The sequence below is a fragment of the Micromys minutus genome (genome assembly GCF_963924665.1).
Source record: "Micromys minutus genome assembly, chromosome: 4".
Lineage (NCBI taxonomy): Eukaryota > Metazoa > Chordata > Mammalia > Rodentia > Muridae > Micromys > Micromys minutus.
In genome coordinates this window covers 43,113,169-43,134,488 of record NC_137973.1, presented here as the reverse complement: position 1 = coordinate 43,134,488, position 21,320 = coordinate 43,113,169, and the positions used below count along the sequence as shown (strand labels likewise).

At 44.5% G+C, this 21,320-nt stretch overlaps 1 protein-coding gene across 2 annotated transcripts in view; it reads right to left on the bottom strand.

Moving 5' to 3' along the window:
- Nucleotides 1-20,860, bottom strand: part of VAV3 (vav guanine nucleotide exchange factor 3) — a 315,096-nt gene extending 294,236 nt beyond the window's left edge. For both annotated transcript variants that reach the window (XM_080916200.1, XM_080916201.1), the window contains exon 1: nucleotides 20,588-20,860. In XM_080916200.1, the coding sequence (XP_080772326.1) occupies nucleotides 20,588-20,791 (204 nt within the window). In that variant the 5' untranslated portion in view covers nucleotides 20,792-20,860. The remainder of the gene's footprint in view (nucleotides 1-20,587) is intronic.
- Nucleotides 20,861-21,320: the final 460 nt, after the last annotated feature.

Genomic DNA, 21,320 nt, shown 5'->3' with positions numbered 1-21,320 from the left:
AAGCAGACCAGACTGTGTCTTTTTTCCGGGGAGAGAACCCCGGGGGTACATGATATCTGCCCACAGAGAAAAGTCACCTCTTTTCTGGACAAGAAAACATAATCTAGGAATGTCACTCTTCTGGAAGACCTTATGAATACAGAAAACCTGAGCATACATAAGCTCATGAATTTTTTTTCTTACCCATTAAGGCCCACGGGCTATTGGTAGCATGGCTGTCTCCAAAAGAAAAGGGATCAGTTTCATAAAAATCCTTTTCACTCTAAGGATGGGAAGGTCATTTCCTGCCTAACCATTGTCCTTTTGGTAGCCTCTCTAGATCACTGGAGGAGAGCTCTGAACAGAACAGCAAACAAATGCAAAGTAAATACAGTCAATTGCAGCTGAAAGCTTCCTAATTGTCCTGGTTTCTGAGAACAGTTTGTTGTGCTTTCAGTGTGAAATGTCCTCCCAGGAGACTTGTGCTTGAGAGTGGTCCCTAGCTGTTGGTGCTGTTTGAGGAGGTGGGACTATGGTCAGTCTAACAGAACTAAGTCACTAAGGGATGACTTGAAGGCAATTTACTTCTGGTTTAAGCCTCAAGCCTTCTGGTTTCTGACCTACCAAGATGTGAAAAGCAGCCATTACATGCCCGTGCCCCTCATGAGCTGACCACCTCTGTTGCCATGACATCTCTACCATGGACTGATATATTCACTTAAACCATGAGCCAAACTCTTGTCTTTCCTCCGTAAAAGCAGTTTTAATCAGTCAATCCTGGGAAGCAAATGCCTTTGACCAGTAGAGAACAGTGTTGGCTAAAAGAAATTCTCTAGGGAAGTTTAGTTGATATAAGGCCTGTCTCAGCAACATGGAGACCTGCGTTCTACACCTCGAGCTCCGAGTTCCATTAAAAACACTGGGAAGAGCATAAGCATCTATAATTCCAGTTCTAAGATCATAAGCCAGAAGGATCCGTGGCACTTCGTAGCCAGCCAGCCTAGCATACTTGGTGAGGTCCAGACCAGCAAGAAACCCCGTCTCAAAGGAGCTGGGTGGCCTTTCTCAGGCCGACACTTAATATTGTCTTCACACACACCCTACACACACAGAGGGTGCTTACTTACAACCCCTCTCTCTCTCTCACACACACACACACACACACACATACACACACACACACACGTGTATACACAAATACACATAGTTTAAGAGAAAAAAAAGTCCTTTTTCAGGTATTTTTCCATTGATAAATTTTAAGAACCAAGTTAAATCTTATAAATTAGAAGTCCAAAATTTATGGGATTGAATTCTAGACTCGGGTGATGGCACCATTACAGATGTCTAAGTCTGAGTTTTCCCTGGAAGTAAAGACTGAAGCCAAATCTTGCACCAGGTGTTTGGCTTGGGGAAACAGTTCTAAGAAAAAGGACTAAGGTACTAGAAAGGCAGTTCTCAACCTTTCTAACACTCCGACCCTTTAGTACAGTTCTTCAGGTTGTGGTGACTCCCAATCATAAGGCTAATCCATTGCTACTTCATATCTGTAATTGTACTATGGTTATGAATTATAACTAACTATGTGACAGGCAAGATATCCAATGTATAATGCAACCCTTGGAGAAGCCCAGACCCACACGGGTTGAGAGCCATTGTAGTAGAGACACAGAAATGGAGAGCCAGGGGAGAGAAACTCAAGGACACATTGCAGTGGTACTGCTGGAACTTAGTGTTCAAGGCCATGCCCCCTCTCAGGAGTCCAGTGAGGTGTGTCGCTGAACTCCTGTCTCCAGGAGGGTAAGAAAGGATTTCACCTGACTATTCCTGCGCACCCCCCCCCCATGGATAAAAGAACCCATCACTCTGACATGACTTTTTAAACTGCCTAGTTGTTCTTGCTTTTCTAGAAGCTCCCAACAAGGAACCAAGCTCAGAGCAGGAAGAAGCACGTGGAAGAAGTGGAGAATGAGAGGCCCCTGATAAGGTGCCTTCAAAAAGTGCCTGTGGAGTTCAGAGGAACCAACAGGGTTCTTCTGGCTGGAACAGGAGAGAGTCAGAGGGGAATTTCAAGTGATTCTCAGGACTGAGCCAGAATGAGTTCTAACAATACTGAAAGCCAAAGGCTTCCTCTCCCTTCTCTTGTCCTGCAGTCACTGGCTGGAGTGGCTGCTGGTGTCCAGGGAGTTGTGGGGCTTCTTGCCCCTGTCATTTGTTTGCTTTCTTTTGTTTCTTTGGTTTTCTCTTTCTTTTCTTTTCTTTTCTTTGTAAACTGTAATTGAGAAAGTAGAATTCTTTCAGAACACTGGACATTAGTCTTAGCTTTTATATCCTCCACTTTTAAAGAACCTAAAGAATGTCAAGGGTGAGCAGTAGTGGTGGGGGCAGCAGCAGCAGTGGTGGAGCTTTAATCCCAGCATGAGAGGCAGAGGCAAGCAGATCACTGAGTTTGTGGCCAGCCTGGTCTAAAGTGAGTTTCAGGACAGCCAAGGTTACACAGAGAAAGAAAAGACAAGACAAGACAAGGCAAGAAGGAGAGAGAAGGAGGAGGGGAAGAAGAGAAAGAGGAGAAAAGGAAAAGAAAAACAAATGAACAGAAAGAAGAGAAGAATGTCAGTGCAAGCAACATCATACTTGCCGATACCAAACTTAAAGAGTCAGCTGGGAAAGATGACAAAGTTCTGAAGACAGGTAAAGGTGGCTGCACAGCACACTGAGTGTGCTCCATGACACTGAAATGTGACTGAGAAATGGCTCAAGTACCCACAAGCACTATGATTATATTATATTTGTGCACAGCAAAAACAAACAAAACTCTACATCGAGTCAACAAGGAGACAGTTACTAAAAAGATTAACTTGGGCTCTAAGCATTTTCGACCTGCTTCATAGCTTCAAGGTCTGTAACCCCACCTTTGCCAGCATGCAACTTCCACAGTTCTCGTGTCCCTGGTGACTTTTAAGCCCATGTTTCTGTCACTTGGGGCGGAACAGGATCTAGAGTCTGCTTCACATCTGTCACCACCACAACCTTTCACAAGCAGGGATTCTGAGTCTCGGGCCACAGCATCTGTTGCAACTGCCTTTTGCTTTGTGATTGCTTTGTGATGCAAACACTGTTTCCTGAGGAAGGGCATCTCTGAGACCTCCCATTTCCGCCAACCCAGCCCCAGCAAATGACAGGACAACACTCGACCTGCAGTGATGTGTAGGAACCCCAAGTCATGAGTGTTTAAAAAGCCATACCTTCGGCATTTTTGTTTTCTGCCAAGGAAGAACATGTTTCCTTGTGTTTAACTCCACTTGGAATTAAACTCATGTTTCTCCACTGATTCTCTATCCACACAGACAGACTCAGAGATGTTCCCTTCCACTTTAGAGATACCTCTGCAAAGGAATCACCAGGCCTTGCTCTTTTTTTTAATTTTATTTTTAGTTCCTGTACTAAATAATTGCTTTTCTACTATCCTAAATTATTCCCCAAGATTGTATAGTCTAATACCCTCCCCCATATGAGGGAGAAGCACAGAGCTATGAGTATGTGTTCATATATAATCATTATTCAGATAAATTTTGTTTGCCTTCACTTCCAACATTAGGAGATCCCAACCAAGAGGTCACTCTGAGAAGACAAGAGCTAGCCAGGCCTAAACTGCCTCAAGACCGTTCTTCCCCCTTTCACCTGTGTTCATAAATGCCAACTGTTCTAGCCTGGGTTTCTCCTTCTATGATGACTGCTCTCCTAATATCACCAAGTCACTGTTGTTTCTCCTTGATTTCCTAAGAAAATGTGACCTTTAAAATCTGGGTGTTGCAATAACATCCTTTTAATGTTGAGTTTACAAAGATCTCACTGACTTGTCTATTTCTTTCAATTTAAGAAGATTCCATATAATTGTGTGTTTGTTTGTTCATTTGTTCAAGACAGAATATCACTATGTAGCCTGGTCATGAACTCCCAGATCTGCCTGTCTCTATTTCCTAAGTACTGGCATTAAAGATATGTGCCACCATACCCAGACACCATTTCTTCCAAACGATCAATAAAATCTAAAGTTCTTCTCTGGGTGAAGCTATAGCTCCATAATCTAACTGACAGACTTACATAATGAAAAACCCACAGCAAATACAACCATGCTTCACAGATAAAGCTACAATTCCAGGCTCTAAAGGCCAGAGCATTTATAATTAGCAAACCTGGCACAAATACCAGTTGTGGTTTACTACGGAGGAACTCCCACTAGAGTTAGAAACATTTCTTTCCTTCACAAGGTTCAGCTTCTTCCGGCCCTCATCTCTGAGATCTGCTCAGACACAAAGATCATTCTTTGGCCTGCTTTTTGTTGGTGAGGTTAACTCTAACACAGGTGGTCTGTCAGATCTTGTAGATAAGCAAGCAAATTACACAAGCTTCATCCCTCCTGGCCTGTCCTTTGTCCCAGAATGAGATTAACTTGATGTGTTAACACTAATTTATCACTTCCTTCCTCTGCCTGTTTTTTTTTTTTTTTTTTTTTTTCATAATTTAAAGAAAGGACCTGGCCCAACACAGCAGCACACCTGACCCAACAATGTCACTTCTGCAGCTCTGGCATGGGACCTACACCAAAATACAGCCAAAATGTCAAATCTGTTCTATTTTTAATGACTAGGAAGGTCCATTCTCTTTCACTACCTCATCTAAAAAGTCAGTTCTAGCAATATCAAAGCCAAAAACAAACAAACAAACAAAACCCAAAAAACCCAAATCTAAGTGCTTCAAACCCCCACAAAACCCACCTCCGGCTAACATCAGCTCATCCAGCACTAACAGAGACTAACACTCATCACAAACAGCTGTGCTTGGCAGAGATGACCATTTGCCTGCAGCCTTGGCTGCCTTCAGCTTCACCATCCCCCAAAGTCGAAATAAATATTTCCTTTTTCCTATTGAGTGAAAAATCTAGTGGGTAATGGCTACAAAATAATAGTCAAAATGTGTTTCCTTGATCAAAAGCTCCTCTTGAGAATGAAGGTTCCCCTTCTCTACCCAGCCCACACCCACCACTACACAAGCAAACAAAAATAAAATCAGTAGGATAGGCTTTGCACTGGAAGATAGAACTGTTCCACTTAGTGGGCCATTTGGATAAGAATAGACAGAAAATCATCATCTCTACAGGCAAATAGGGCTGGAAGCCAAGGCCCCAAAGAAGATACACCCAAGTGTATTCTGATGCTCTAACTGAAGGGCTACATACGAAGATGGGACAGGGGAGGCACCACCTCTTACACAGACATCTCTTAGAGCCCTGGTTCTGAGCTGTGTTGTCTGTGCCTAATGATGTGTTCAGTGAGTGCTGACAAATGGATAAACCAAAAAATGGACTCTCCTCCTGAAAGAACAAAATGCAGTTTTGAGCTTGTAGGGACATTAGCAGTGTAATAGAAGCTAGCTTGTTCTTCTGGGACATGCAAACCCAAAGAGCTGGAGATCTCCAGTGAGAGGAAATGTACCAGTCATAATCTAATCTCTCAGGAATGCTCATCTTCATTTGATTCTAGATTGTTCTCTGGCCAGCCTCTTGGATGCTCAGGTTCTATTATCATAGGTCTCAGATGAAGAGGTTGGCTAAGATGAGCACTGACTAGAAATTAAACTGTGCTTTCTGCGTTTACTCTCTATTCAGACTTGTCTTCACTAACATGAATGATTATAGTTTTGTTGTTGTTGTTGTTTTTAAAAAGATGTAAGATCCTATTCAATTACAAGTGTACTCTCGTACACACTCTTGAAAAATGCATGTACATGGTTTCAGAGCATTCAGAAATCATACTTTTAACAAATTATACCTGAAATTCCTATCCTTGCCTGTGTTTAGTGATAATAATAATAGTCAGTGAATATTCAGCTAAGCACTCCCGAGTAATTACTTGGGACCTATACTAATCTCTATGCTGGTTCACAGGAATCATTGGTCAATAAAAAATGTGACCCTGCTATCATCAGACCAGAATGAAACAGTTATTTGTAAGTTAGGTTTATAAAAGGGGACTATGAAAGCAAGAAACCAAAATAAGATGTTAAGTCCTGGATCCAAGAAAGTGAAAAAGAAGTTACAAATTCTGGGAAGAGGAAAATACCTAGTTTGGCTGCTGCAGAATTTGAAATATCTGTAAGAGCAGAGGGCAGGGGATGAGGTAGCCAAACCAAATCACAGGGACCGGGGACTTCATCCTCGGAGTATCTTCGTGGCACTGCTCCCATAGTTACAAGAGCATGAGTCCACTATGCTGATGTTTGGGGAGGACTTTTTGTATTTTAAGATCACTAATGATTCCTTTGAGGGAAAGAACTGCATTAAAATCTCACATACAGGGGCTGGAGAGACAGCTCAGTGGTTAGAGCATGGCCTGTTATTCCCAGATGACCGGGGTTCAATTCTCCCCACATGGCAGCTCACAACTGTTTATATTCCAGTTCTAGATCTGGCACCTTCACACCAATGTACATACCGTGAAATTGAAATTCAATGGCTTCTTTTTAAAAATCTCACATACAGAGAGAAAAACCACTAGGAGGCCCCCCCCCCCCCCGAGAAGGCCGGGGAGTACAGGAGAAACAATGGAAGATTGTAAAGTCTTAACACTGTGAATACCTAGCTCCCAACAAGCACTTGACAAGTCAACTCTGCAATTGTATCCGACTTCACGGCTGAACCGATAGTTGGCTCAAGTCACTCAGCAAAAATGCTAAAACAGGAGAAAAAAAATCAAAATAACACCAAAGACTCTTTAAACCAAGAGTAGGGCATCTGTTCTTCCGGACTCACTGGGACAGTTCTGTTGCCTTTTGTTTGTCTGTTAACTATCTGGCTGTATATAAACAAAAGCTGTGAAAATGTTAACCTTTGCCCTAGAAATTTCAGCTTGGACAATGAAGCTGAAGAAAAATCACCCCATGCAAGAAGGTCATCTACACAAGCACATGGTGAGTCACAATGACCTCCAGGAGAAAAACCGGAAGTGTCCTGAGGGGCTGGTTCTGAATGCGTGAAGCATAGTAATAAAATGGAGGTTCTATTTTGCCCAACCACATACTACTTCACGGTCATTTCCTATGTGGCTGTGAGAAAAGTATTGAGTGGAGCAATATATGTCCTTCCTGTCTCTCCATCCCCTAGGAGAATGTAGGGTTATGGGCTTCACAGCAGGACACAGGATGACCCACTTACCCAACGCTGTAGCTGGGCAGGTGTCAGGCTGTAGGGAAGTCCCAGGACACCGCTCCGGAGGTGGGGAAGCCCCGTCTGAGGCGCAAGACAGCCGGAGCTGGCTCGGGGTCCCCAGGTCTGCAATCAGGCGAGGTTATTTGGTTCTGGGGCTCTCAGATACCCAGGCCCTGCCAGATGCCGTAGAAGAGTTGAGAATGGAGTGGGGGGCTATGGGCTGGGGGGGAGGGGAAGTTCCGGCTGGCTCCCTGGTGAGAGTTCTTGGCTTTACAGTGGTTGGCTTGAGCTTGGCTTGGTGGCAGCCATGGCTGGGAGCTCAGAGAGGCCTCCTGCAGGAGATTAGGTGGCGGCTCTATAGGCAAAGGCCTTCTCCCTGGCTCCCCACAGCAGATTCCATGAAAAGAGGCAGTTCGTGGTTTTTAGACATTTATTATCATGGAGGAAAGTGGATGAATAAAACCATACCCCACTCTTCAGGGTGAGCCTGAGTCTTAATGCCCTTTGCAGGGAGGAGTGTCTGACAAAGTTCACTGGCTAAGCCTCCGGGCCTTTAGGTACCGCATTAAAATGGAGATCTGAGCCTACATGACCACAAGCCAAGTCTCGACAAGTGGAGGGGCTTGGGGTGTTGCCCTTAGATGACCGATGGCCACAAATCTATGGGTGCCCGGGAACAGGCGAAGTGCCTACTGATCCTGCAGGGTTTCTAGCCTTAGCTCTATCGGGAACCAGACTACCTTTCATGGTCCCACAAGAGAAGAGACACTGACAGTACTAACTGCCCTAGTCCTCAGAGGCAGGATGCCAAGTACAAGAAAACTTACCAATAGAAGGGTCTGAGCCAGTTCCCTGGGGCACATTATTTCCTCCTTAGAATGGTCTCAGGAACGGCTGTCCCTGAGACAAAGCTGGAGAGAGAGGGGGACGTGGAGGTCTAGACCACACTGCTTCTCAGCAGTAAAGCCAAACACTGAGTGGGAGGGTTATGTCTTTTCAGAACTGTAATGGGATGCTTACCCTGGTGATCATGAACTCAGAGTACAGTGAGGCTCAGGGATCGCCCAGCCAGCTTGTAAATGCAGCTGTTTCAGCTCCAGTTTGCCGGTTTCACTGTACAACAGCTGCCACATATAAAATTAACAGCCGATAAATCAACAGATAAAAAACATCAGTTAAAGATTTTAAAACTGCACCTCTCTCTGTACCCAGAGTTCACTCCTATGAACAGGTTGACCAGTCAACAAGTCCCTATGATCTACCTGTCTCTGCCTGCCTGCGCTCCAACTCCAGCCGGAGGTTACATCCTGCCTGGCTGTTATATGGGGATCCAAATTCAAATTATAATGCTTGCACATCAAGCACTTTACCCACTGAACAACTTCTCCAGCCCTAAACAACCCTCTGCAATATCACCTCAAGTAGCACAGGCTGGCCTCAAACTCACTGTGTAGCTATAGGTGACCTTAAAAACCTAATCGCCCCTGCCTCTACTTCTGAGGTGCTGTGATTACAGGATGCTCTACCACACCTTGCATATTTTCTAATATTATAAACATGTCCTTTAAACAATATAAATTGGGCTGCAATGGTGCATGCCTTTAATCCCAACACTCAGGCAGGTGAACCTCTGAGTTTGAGTTCAGCCTGCTCTACAGAGTGAGTTCCAAGACAGCCAGGGCTACACAGAGAAATCCTGTCTCAACAGCAACAACATACTATGTAAGCATGAGTTAAACCTCTCTTGAGGTATAGGCCATTAACTATTCTTAGAAAGGGTAGGGATGATGGCTCAGGAATCTGGGCCTGGGCTTTACCAAATCAAGTGCCTTGATCTATCTCTACACACATCAGAAGCCTGAGGCTACTCAATCTGCAAATCAACTGCTGGACTAGCATTATCTCTAAAGAACTTGCAGCCCCATCTTATCTGTAATCTGGACAATATCTAATGGCTGCAATGGTCCATTAAAACAGCCACCTCTTCCCCAGCGCCACGTGTAGTGTGGAGAAAGGCTGCTGCAGCCTCCACAGTCCAAGATTCCGGGCTCTCAAGTCCACAGTTTACAGCTCTGAGTTCTGCCAGCTCAGCTTTCAGCGGCATCTGTAACCTTCCATCCATAACAGCTTCCCTTCCCTTGAGTAGGCTTGAGGAATGGAATCTGTGTTTGCACAGCTTCTCCATCCACACGCTGACCTGAATACGTTGTATGCAGGACTGCAATTACTTCAGTCCTACTAACACTTGGATCGCATGTCATGATCTCTATTTTATGAACATGAAAACCAAAGATACAGTCAGTTGAGCTGCCCAGGGCTGTAAGCAGCAGAGCTCCGACTCAAAGGCTTACATCACAGGCCAGGTGAGGTCTACAACCTGTTTCCTTGAATACTTACTATAACAGTGAGTTAATCAAAAGTCTTCCGGTTCAAGTCAGAATTTGAGACCTCTAAAGATTGTCATAAATGATGCATAGCTTGATAAACATTTAATAAATACATTTTATTTCTTCCACTATCAAGAGAGAATATTTTATTACTATTTTCTAAATACATTATTTTTTTTTCAACTAAGCTAATTTTGCGTAAACCCCTGAGTAGTGTGGCTTTAGGTAGCAGGTATGAGCAAGAATATCAAAGGGCTTATTGTTAACAAGATAGGTAAAACATTTGCATTGTTTGCAGAAGTTGCTGGGCCATTTATTAAATTTGACAGGGTAAAAAAATTCTTACCATGCTAGACGGGCAAGAATCCTAGTAAAGTGTTTTTATCTTTCTTATTTGTCTTTTCTCTTCGCTGCAGTCATTAAGTGGAACTATGTATTTAAAAAGCTTGAGAATTCAATACCGCGAATCTGAGCTACCACATGAGTAGAATCCAGCTTCTCTATGGGGCTAGCACTGATGTAGCACTGATTACATCATGTTCTCTTAAATCATCGGTGGGAGAACCCACAGCTGTCTGTAGGTGCTTATTCTGAGCTGCAGAGCTGGAGTTCTGCTCTGCCCTGGTGGAGGACAGTTGCTGTATTTTACTGAATCTCTAAGGGAGAAATGCAGAGTGCCCTCAAATTCTCAGCCACCATCAGTAATGGAAACACAAACATTGCTTCTGTGTCTGATTGACTAACACACACTAACTTTCCTTCATCCTATCTGAAGGTCAATTGTCAGAAAAATCCAATAGCTCCTGCTGAACCCTTGGAGTATTGGTAAGTGACAAAATTATTCTTGTGGCACCTCCCTATTAGACATGACATACATGATCAAGAGAAAGTTGACTCCTGACATCACAGCCCCAACCACGAAAACACTGTGAAACTAAACAAATGCTATGGGGTGCTTGAGAGAGGGAGCAGCCAGCACAGGTAACTCTGGAAGCTGGGAAACATGACCAGGAACCTCACAGTTCACTGACTGCACTCATCCGGTCATACCACTAGACTCGGAAGAGCAGAACAGGAAAAACATATCTGGCGTAGCATCCCATTTCTCATAGTCGAACTTACCATGGAACCTGCAACTATCTGAGATTCTGACTTATTAACTGTCCCCTTCAAGACCAAGTGTCAGGAGATGGGGGTGGAGTGCATTCTCAAGGCACTTGCAAAATTCACAACCGCTGCCACTTCCCTATCTGTAGTAACGGTTACCGTGTGGAAAGTAGGATAGGACAGGCTGGGGACAAGTGAAAACTCACAAAAACAAGGTGGTTATGATAATGATAAGCAGGGTCTAGGACAGAGCTGGGGACTCCGGGTATCTGGCATTTAGAAAGCTGGGGTTTGTGGTGGCTGAAAGTTTGCAAGCCGAGCTTTGCATTTGCCCACAGTCTGTAGTTTGAAACCAAGATTCTGTTGAAGACACTGTGATGAAGTAGAGAGAAACAAGCAAAAGTTATGAGGATGCTCGGGGTTCAGAGTGGGGGTTAAAAAGGCCAATTGTGGGTGGACTCGGGCACACTTAGCTAAGTCTGGGACAAGGACATAAGCCAGGGGAGGAGAATGGTGTCAGTAGGTAACAGGAAATAGGAAGTGACAAATCTGAAGGCAAGGGGAGGAAGGGGGTCTTCCCTTTCACCCCCCTACAGTAGGCATCTAGTAAACAGTTCGACTCTATGTATTCCCTTGCCTTCGCAGTTCTCTTGAATATCCTGAGGCCACTGTTTATACACAAATCTAGATGCCTTAATGTCTTCAATGTCAGTGCAAATGGTCAGTGAGGACATTTCATTGTTGGTCAGAATAACCGTCTCTCTTGCATTACTGAGGTCTAAATGTCACTGCGCCCTCCTCTTTTCCTCCTCCACTTTCTTTCTCAGGCCTTCTTCCTCTCTAGTAGCACTCATATATCCATCTTCTCCCTGATCTTGTCCAGCTGCATTCTACACCAGGCTTGGACTATCCCATAATTTACTTCCTTTCTGCATTCTTGTAAAAGCCTGACTCTAAGGTCAAACTTATTCTCTCCCTGTCACCCGAGAACAGAAACTTCATATGATTTATCTCTATGATTTCTGTGCCAGGTGCATATAAAGTACTGGACAAAGTGTATGGAAAGGAACACTCTAAAACACATGCATATAAAAAGAAAATCAGTTTTTTCAACATTAATAACACACACGCAAAAACCCAATCATCAAAGCATTACCCATCCACCAAACAGTTATCTGTCTATCTTAACTGACTCCCTTGTCCCATTTGATGAAGAGGAGGTTGCAGTCAAATACAGGATACAGGAAACTAGGGTCAGGAACTGGATTTTACTTCCCTTGGAGTGTTCAGGATCTTTCACAAAGTCTAATAGTCAACAGACAACTTGATAGTTTAATTAATCAACTCACGCGCACTGGTTACCATGAAGACAGGGCCAAACAGATATCAGGTAACCCCCAAACTACCATCACCATAGACATTTATTTGTAAATATGTGTTCAGTGCAAAGCCATAGAGTGTCCTGTCCTATTTGCAGAGCATGCCTTGCTATTGCCAAACACTTTGTCAGACATTTCCTCATGCAGATCATCAGATAGCCCACAGAGTTTGGCAGCAGAAATGGGAAATTTTTGCTGAATTTGGAAGTAGGACAGTTGGACTCAAATCTTGTCTTCACCACTTCCTGTCAGGATGACCTTGAAAAAAGCCCTTCAACCTGGTGCTTATCTCCATCCCCTTCTCTGCAGCTCAGTGATAAGATCATCTTCTTCCTGCCTAACCGACAAGAGGATGGGGAGAGACACCGAGGACTACCTACTGTGCACTGCGCCTTGGAAATGCACTGTTTAATTCTCACCTCAGTCCTGCAAAACTCCATTCACTACTTCTTGCCCATCACAAGAGGACACAGGGAGTCCAAAGTAAAGTAACTTTCTCAAGGTCATCCATGAGAATTCAGCCACTTCTGCTTAACCCTCTGATCTTCATAAAGCCATAATGTCTTCGAAGTGAGATCACATCTACAGTGCCTGAGACTGTTCTAAGTATACTGGTGAAGGCAAAGAGAAACACTCGCTGACTAAGGTCACGAAGTGTGTCAGAGACAAGGATAGAACTAGAAGCCAGCCTTCCCAATCCCTGACCTTTTGAAGCCCTTTCACTTAACCACGCTGCCCCCAGGACCCAAGAAAAGACAGAGAGAGACGCAGTGCTTACTTATTCAGACCAGCTGTCCCAAGTCTATTTTAAGATGAGCACTTTGAAAATCATGGGAGGCTGGTATCAAGTGGATCATTAAATATTCCATATTAATTGACCCTTTAGAGAATCCCCATGTGAACAGCATATGCTGTTAGCTTCCTATTAAGGAAGCAGCTCGTTGTCCAGTTAATGTCTCTGCTTCTAGTGTTCACTTGTGGCCAGTCACAGACCTAGTCTACTCAAACAGAATGCTTTTGGTTAGGTCTATTTTAGAAAATAAGGGAACTCAAGAAATGGCAGGTTCCCATCGCTTTCAGAGAGTCTACTCAGCTGTAAAGTAGAAGGCTAATATTATCTGCAGTGACCATCAATGACACTGAGTGGACTGGTATCTGAGGCTTACCATAACACAGATAGAGCTGAATATGTCATGAAATTCATAGAGTTATCTTTGAAAGGACTGTAAGCAAAGATTCACCATTTTCAACCTATTAGTGAATTTTTCTTTCCTTTTATGTATGTCTGTTCATTGAGATTCCTTGTGTCAAAATCCAAACACACATTATCAGGAAGTTAGTCTATGGCAGGCTCAGGCCATGTCACAGCATGGCAGGGAGATGAGCAAGAGAAGAAAAAACCCTGCAAAGCAAGGCATGCTTCAATGACCTATGCATACCAGATTACTGCACAAAGCAGCATGTACTCGGCCCCACCACTCACTGAAAGGGGATTCCGGAAAGACCCCTGACTCATAAAGAATGCTGGACCAAATCTTCAAGCAAATAAAGAAGAGCTCTGGAAGCAAGGAAAACAGCACCCAAAACTGCACACTGACATTTAAAAGCACAGCTTGTTCACAAAAACATAAAAGAATCAGGGGTGCCATAGCAGGAGCCTTACACGAGGAAACAGGACCGACCATGGGTGCTTATATACTTTCAAAGGACTCTAGAATTAATCTGAGGCCCACCAGGAACCACCAAAACAGTTGTAAGGACCTTCGGTAACCACTCACCTTTCTCAGTGGTACAGGTCAAAACCAGAGTTGTTCTTCATTATAGTCGATGCTCATCAGCATATCTTTGTGATTTTTGCCTTGAAAGTACACACTGAATCAAATAATAGAAATAGCATGTCCACCAATCACATATCTACCAATGTTTGACATGCTCAAATTCAAAACTGAGAGATCTTTATGCACAAGTACACAGTCCATCATGAGTTACAGCGATAGCATCAGTAATACGCAGCCTTCAAAAAAACTCCAGTGGAAAGATGCTGTGTTAATATTACAAATGGGGTCAGACTTAAGGGACACATAAAGTCCTCTCTGAAACTGCCTGGAGTCCCAGGCTTTGAGGACAAGTCTAGATCATCAGAACAGACACAACTGGGTAGATGGCAGAGCTCACTTGAAGTTTAGGGACCATGCACTACACGTAAGAGAGACTCTGTGGTCTGGTTTTCTTCCATCTCCTCAGCAGCTCAGTGATAGGCAGGAAATAAGTAACAGAGTGCATTTAGCTAGGGTTCTGTTTACCCAAAGAACACGATAAATACGTGGAGCCAGGAAAGTATTCGGAAGCGTTCTGGAAAGTGAGCTGTGTAGGAGGGAAGCAAAGCCAGGAGAGCAGCGAGGAGGTGGTAGCGGCAAAGACTTCAAAAGATCACAGGATTTTAGGTATTAGCAGAATAAGCCAGAAAGAAGGAGGTAGTGACGGAGTGGGAAGCCGGAAACGGAGACACCGGACAGGAACTGGTAAGAAACCAGTTCAACATCCCAAACTGAACTTGATCTCTCCCAACCTCCCAAGCCTTAAACCAGGGCTCAAGCTAGATGCACTCTGTCCACATTCAGAGGTCCCAAGGGCCTGTCCATTGCTGGTCTTCCCTACTTCTCTAGGCTTCTCTCCAGCCTTCTACTCACCCCCTCCTTTCTGGCCTCATCCTCTCCCCACACCCTTGTCCATGCCCAATATTGCCACAGCTATAACACATCTTGACTGCCATTAAGTTTCCTACCATGCCCAGGCTTCACCCAAGAAAGGACTGTCACAACGGAAGCAGATATAAGCTGCCAATGCAAACCCAGAGCCCACAGTGATAAATTAACACCATGCATTAAATGAGATGATCCAGGAAAGAGACTATGACCTGAATATAACTAAGGTTAAATGCGAAAGTGCTAAAGGAATGTTTAGAAAAGAGGAGCTGGAAAAAGGAAAATGGGCAAGAATAAGAGCCTTAGAGAAGTGTTAAGAACACAGAGCATGAAGGGAAGAGGAAAGGTCACTAGGAAGGCAACAGGGCAGGTCTGCCATAGAATTTATGAATAATGATGAAAGTAGGGAAGATCTAAGAATTGATACATTGCATAAATCTCATTTACATGACAAACTCTCTCACTACAAATGTGTGTGTATGTATATGTATGTAAATGAATAAAAAGTACTCTCATAAAAAGTACCACAACATCCATGGGACAGTAGTGTCACAGATAAAGCTCCAGTTTCTATAAAACCCCAACTGAGCCATCAACCAGGCCATGAGAGCAAATGTTTAAAGTATGATATCCATGTTGCAGGAAAGGGCAATGATCAGCGTGGACCTTACAGTTACACAGGCAGATGATCCAAAATAACAACTGAACAGATAAAAAGGTAGTGACTTCTGGGAAAGACGAAATAATGACATTATTCTGAGTGGATTAGAAGTGTAACCAAGACACCATTCTTCTTGGACAATGGGAGCATTGTGTCCCTCTATTCTCTTTAATAACCTATACACACCACCACTTTCTTCGGGAGATAGAAATGCAGGCATGTAATACACACCGAGGTCTGAAGCTACACAATTGCAGGGCAGTTAAATATATGGTTATGTGCAAAGGGAAGAAAATTCTTCCTGTAACTCTAACAGTAACATGAAAATGACACTGGGCATTAGCAGGCTAGAACATTAACCCTGGAGACAATAATCAGTCATTTTTAAACAAATACCACATCATGAATTCTCTGCTTACAGGAGAACAACATGGAAATGTAGAAAAACATGGAAAGCCTAACTCTTCGGTTGTAACGGTATTCAGAAGAAAACCTTTAAGAGCATACTGAATTTATATTATTTATGTTTGCTCACAGGCAAATAGTTTTTCACACATATGCACACACATATACAAGAACGATGTAGTATACAGTTGGCATACCGTTTTATGTTTCCCTTTTTGCTTTTGAGACAAAGTTTTGTATAACTAAGTCTGGCCTTGAACTCCTGATCTTCCTGCCTTCAGTTCCAAATGTTGGAATTATAGGTATAAACCACAGCACCTGCTTTAAATCTGTATAAATCCAAAGGTTTTTTTGTGGATGTAAAAACAAATTTTCTATATACTAAGAATATAACTTCCTTTTTAATCCTTTTCCTCTTCTAGTCACTACCTCAGTTTCCTACTCTCTTAACAAAATTAACCTCAAAGAAACGTTTACACCTAGGATCCTGTCCTCTCCTAATCTCTCTTCTTCATATGGTGTTTGCCTTCCAGAGTATCAAATTTCTCTTTTGTCAAGGTCACCAAAGAACTTTAGACTGTGTAAATCAATATTCTATCCTGGGTCCTCTCTTCCCTTGATCTATCAGCACCATTTGACACATCAGATTATTCCAGCCCTTTATTCTCTTAGAACCCCACTCCATGGGCTACCTCCTGGCCCAAGGTCACCCCTCTCAGATCTCCCCCAGGACACCAACCCCTAATGTTCACTCAGACTCTGTGTCCTCCTTCACCCCCACTCAGTAGATGCTGCCATTCAACCTCATTGTTTCAGATGCTGCCTATACTTTGGGGGCTCCAAAATCTATATCTACAGTTTTCACCTGTATCTACATTTTTCACCTCTCCTGATTACCTGCTAAGTCTCTTCCTTTGGGTGTCTACTGGGTAATGAAGCATGCCAGCTTCTGGTCTTCCTCCCTTTCTTTCTCATACTTCCAAAAACTATTTTTCTCTAGATCTCTCCATCTCTGCGAATGACAGATCTATCATTCCAGAGGCTAAGGCCAGACACGGGGAGTCGCCGTTGATTCCCATCGTCTTATCATACCCTCCCATCTGAGCACTCCAGTGTAGCCAGCTGGTCTCTACCCTTCAATGCATGCAGAACCCACGGATCTGACCGCTCCTGTTCTAATCATGGCTGCCAGGCCTTTTGTCTGAATGGCATCACAGGCCCAAAACAGCAGCCAGAGTGAGCTTGATAAAAAGGTGAGTTAGGTCACATCATGACTTCACTCAGACCTTCTCTCAGGGTGAAAGCCAAAGTTAACATAAGGAGCCCAAAATACCCATTGTCTCCCCCAAATGTTTTCCTTCCCTCTCCATCCTCCCTCTCCTCCAGCTTCCTAGGGCTTCTCCCTAGTCTAGTGTGCCTGGAGCTAATTTCTTCAGGGTCTTCCCATTTATACACCCTCTGCTGAGAATATTCTTTTGGTTTGGTTTGGTTTGGTTTGGTTTGGTTTGGTTTGGTTTGGTTTGGTTTGGTTTGGTTTGGTTTGGTTTGGTTTGGTTTCAGACACCTACATTCCTACATTCCCTGGCTCCCTCCAGCTTTCTGCCTAATTATTGCCTTCTTGGAGAAGGCTCTCTTACATAACCTACCTTCTCTGAAAGGACATTTCTCTCTGTTCTCTTACACAGCTTTAGATGGCCTCGCTGAACATCATATCACACAGTCATCTATTTCTTTATGGTTTATCTCCTCAACACCGTAAGCATCCCTTTAAGGAAAAGACTCTGTGGCATTTGTCTAGTACTTTAGGTCAGAATCCTAGAAAAGGCTCTTTGTAAGAACAAATAACTATTTGTTGTTGGAATTCTTCAAGGATGAACAATGCATCCAGTTTTTTTCCATACTATATATGATGGTCATAAACCCTACTAAATAGAAGAATACTTGAACAATCATTATTTACAGTGTTATTTGTGTTTTAATGCAAACATGACAAAAGGCTGACAAGGGGGAAATAAAATACACCCCATTACTGGAATAAACGCCCGTATTAAAAGAGGCTACTCATTTTATAACACACACACACACACAGCTGAACAGCTGATAGGGTAAGAAATGCACAGCCAGGAACAAGAGCCTTTCCCAAGAAAATTACATGAGACAGAGGTATTTACAGATGCTATCAAAAAGAAACTTGTAGGCCTTTGTGATTTAAATTTTAATTGTATCCTAATAGCCCAAAATTAGGTAATTTTGCTCATAATGAACATTTGCTACATATGTGCTGAGTATTATGGGCATGTTATAGGACGCCATATTTCACAAAAGTGTTTACTAAGTCTCGGTTAATGATTATAATAAAAGCCTATATTGTACAACTGTATACACCTAGTTCTTAACCTCTCCGTAGTAGGGCCAAGAACTAAGAAGAATGTAAAAACAGATGCCTCACTCTCAGGCCTAGCTCTTCAGGACCATGTTTAAGACGAAGTCCTCTTCCCCAAGTTTATCACAAGAGAAATCACTGCGTTTGAAACCAGAAAGCTCAGAGGTGGGCTGACTTAAAAACTCAGAAGAAAAATCTAATGAAGACTCATTTCCCTGCCCTACTTACCTCATTAAAATCTGGTGGTTTATTGACATGAGTGTAATAATTCCTTAAGGGCAAGTATCTTGGTATGTTCACTGTGGTGGCCTCAGAAGGGAATAGAACTCTTAGAGAACCGTGCCTGCTCCATTTTATTAATGATGCTTATAATGATCTCCAGTCATCAAACTGATTACATTATAGATAATGCATGTTAAGAGAAGAATGAGGAGATCGCATTTGACAAGATCCCATCCACTGTTAGCAGGCAAATAAAGGTTTGAATGTCAAAGAATGCCCAGCTATCCAAAAAGAGAGGAAGAAAGGGAGAGAGGGAAGGAGGGAGGAAGGAAGGGAAGGGGAGAGGGAGGGAGGTGGGGAGAAAGGGAGGGAGAGGAAGGGAGAAAGAAGAAAAGGAAAAAAAAGGAAGGAGAGAGAAATTTCATTATTAAGGACACTTTAATGAGTAACTGCTAAAAATTTCAGAAACTAAACTTCGAGGAAAGATGCACAGCACGTGGCATCAAAGCACAAGAACCAATGCTGTTACTGAGACTACTAGTCGGATGGAATTGGAGCTCTAGAACTGACTCCTGTGCACGGCACAACCTTATCCCTAACAGTAGCTGTGATGCTACAGAAGCATCCACTGAACTGTTCCGCAGGATTATCTGTAGCTGCCACCATTGTGGGCCAGTCCGCAGAACTAGCAATCACCCATCATTCAGGTTTGTAAGACGGTCTAAAATATTTGTTCCTTATTGGAGATAAATATTGTACTCACTACTTACAAGTCTGCTTTTGTTCTTGGGGACTGCCCACCAACAGGTTGAAGGCAGACCACCAGGGAACTCCGAATTTGAAGCCAGGATTGACCCTGGTGAAATACCGACAACCAGGGCAGAATGTGAGAGTTCCTGCTTTGAATATAGGATTATGAAGCTGCAGAAGGTCATTTCTTTCTGCAAGGACACAGATCTGATTAAGTGGCTGAGGCTCTGAATCATACAAAACTAATGCTAAAATATGTCACTAAAAGATCTCTTTCCCTTCCTTTTTAAATTGAAAGGTTTCTTTTCTTTTGTGTGTGTGTGTGTGTGTGTGTGTGTGTGTGTGTGTGTGTGTGTGAAAGAGAAAATAGAAGTTCTGAGTTGTGTTGAACATCCCCTGAACAGAAACTTTCCGACAGGCCCCAAAAAAGCAGCATGGGGCTGCACTGTGGCTTTTTGAGCTGGCTCTGAGGAGTCCACTACCTTCCACGCCTTCCAGGACTGGATTTTTAATCATAACCCTCAAAGAGGTAGCTTCAAGCAAGGCTAAGGCCACATGGGAGCCAAGTGCCTCCACCAAGCTACCTGAGCACAAGACCCAGTGAAAGAAAGCAGAATCTCCCGCAAAACTTCTCACTTCCTGCTGCTGGTGAGGGAGGCTGGAGTGGCTCTTCTTCTGTTTCAGACAAGCTAGAAACACAACCTGCCAGTTTGCTGAAGGGCCACAGGCTTAGGGGGGCGGGGAGGGGAACTTCAGGAAGGCTCTCTCTGTGTCCTGCTCTTTTTTTTTTTTCCTCTGCTCTTTTTTTTCCCCCTCTGAGCAGATAACGGTACCAAACGCCCTCCACTTCCTAGAGTCCTCATGTATGGCACAGTTCCTCTTTCCAGAACGTGTGGACCAAATGTAAAGCAAAAAAAAAAAAAAAAAAAAAAAAAAAAAAAAAAAAAGTCAAAGCAATATTGCCCCAACGCTTCATTTCATACCTTCTCATTGTTATTTTAGAGCTGGATCCCTCTTTGTTATTCTCTCTCTCTCTCTCTCTCTCTCTCTCTCTCTCTCTCTCTCTCTCTCTCTCACACACACACACACACACACACACACACACACACACACACACACACACACGGCGCGGCGGCGAAGGGGGGGGCAGAAAGGTGGAACGCGTCCTAAGATAACTTATTTCTTCCTGCCTCCCAGAAACCATTCAGATTCCATACACCATCTCCGGACCCAAGGCTTAGAAGCTAAATCATTCCAAGGCAAGTGAGGGAAAGCCCCCAAGCTGAGACCTGAGAGGCAGGGCAAAGAGGAGCGCACCTAGATGTTTGCATTTACACAAAGAAATTATCCGGATGATTAATGGGAGCCTCTGACGGGCAGCAGGGTCGCGGGGTGGCCTTCCTACCTGGGACATCTGGGGCCTCAGATTGATCTCCTTCAGATTGATGGAGTGTGGTCGCAGGTTGTTGAGCAGTTGGCAGAGCAGGACTCCATCGCGGAGGGTCTGCGCCAGGTCGAACACCTGCGCCGAGTCCCAGGTCACCCGATGGTTGGCGGGCAGCACTTTGCAGTGGATAAGCCACTGAGCGCACTGCTTCCACGGCTCCATGTCCGACGGCTCCCAGACCCGGCCGGGACGGGGCGGGCGGCGACTCCGAAGTGGCTGCCGCGGAGCGTCAGCACCCCGCCGACGCCAGTCGCTCCGGTGGCCCCTTGGTCGTTCCTGCCTTTCAGGAGCGGACGCCGCTGCCGGCCGCTCGGGGCCGCCGCGTGGGACTCGCCTCGGGTCCCCACCCGGATGCGCCGCGGCCCGGCCGCCGCTGCAGCAGCGAGTGCCGCGCGCTCTCGGTGCGCCCCGGCCGGCTCGGCTGAGCACTGGCTTCCGACTCGCGAGCCCGGCGCCCGGCGACTGAGCATGCCCAGCGCGCCTGGCCGGTCTGTGCGGTCCGCGAGTCCCGGGAGGCGCGGGTGCGAGCGTGCCCGCCGCCCAGGCTGGGGGTCGGGGGTTGAGGGCGGGGCAGCTGGGGGAGGAGCGGGCCGAGTTGGGGCGGCGGCCACAAAGGGGATCCCGGCGACCCTGTCCGCCCGTGAACCCTCTGATGCGCGGAGCTTGCACAACCCCCGGGCGTCCAGGGATT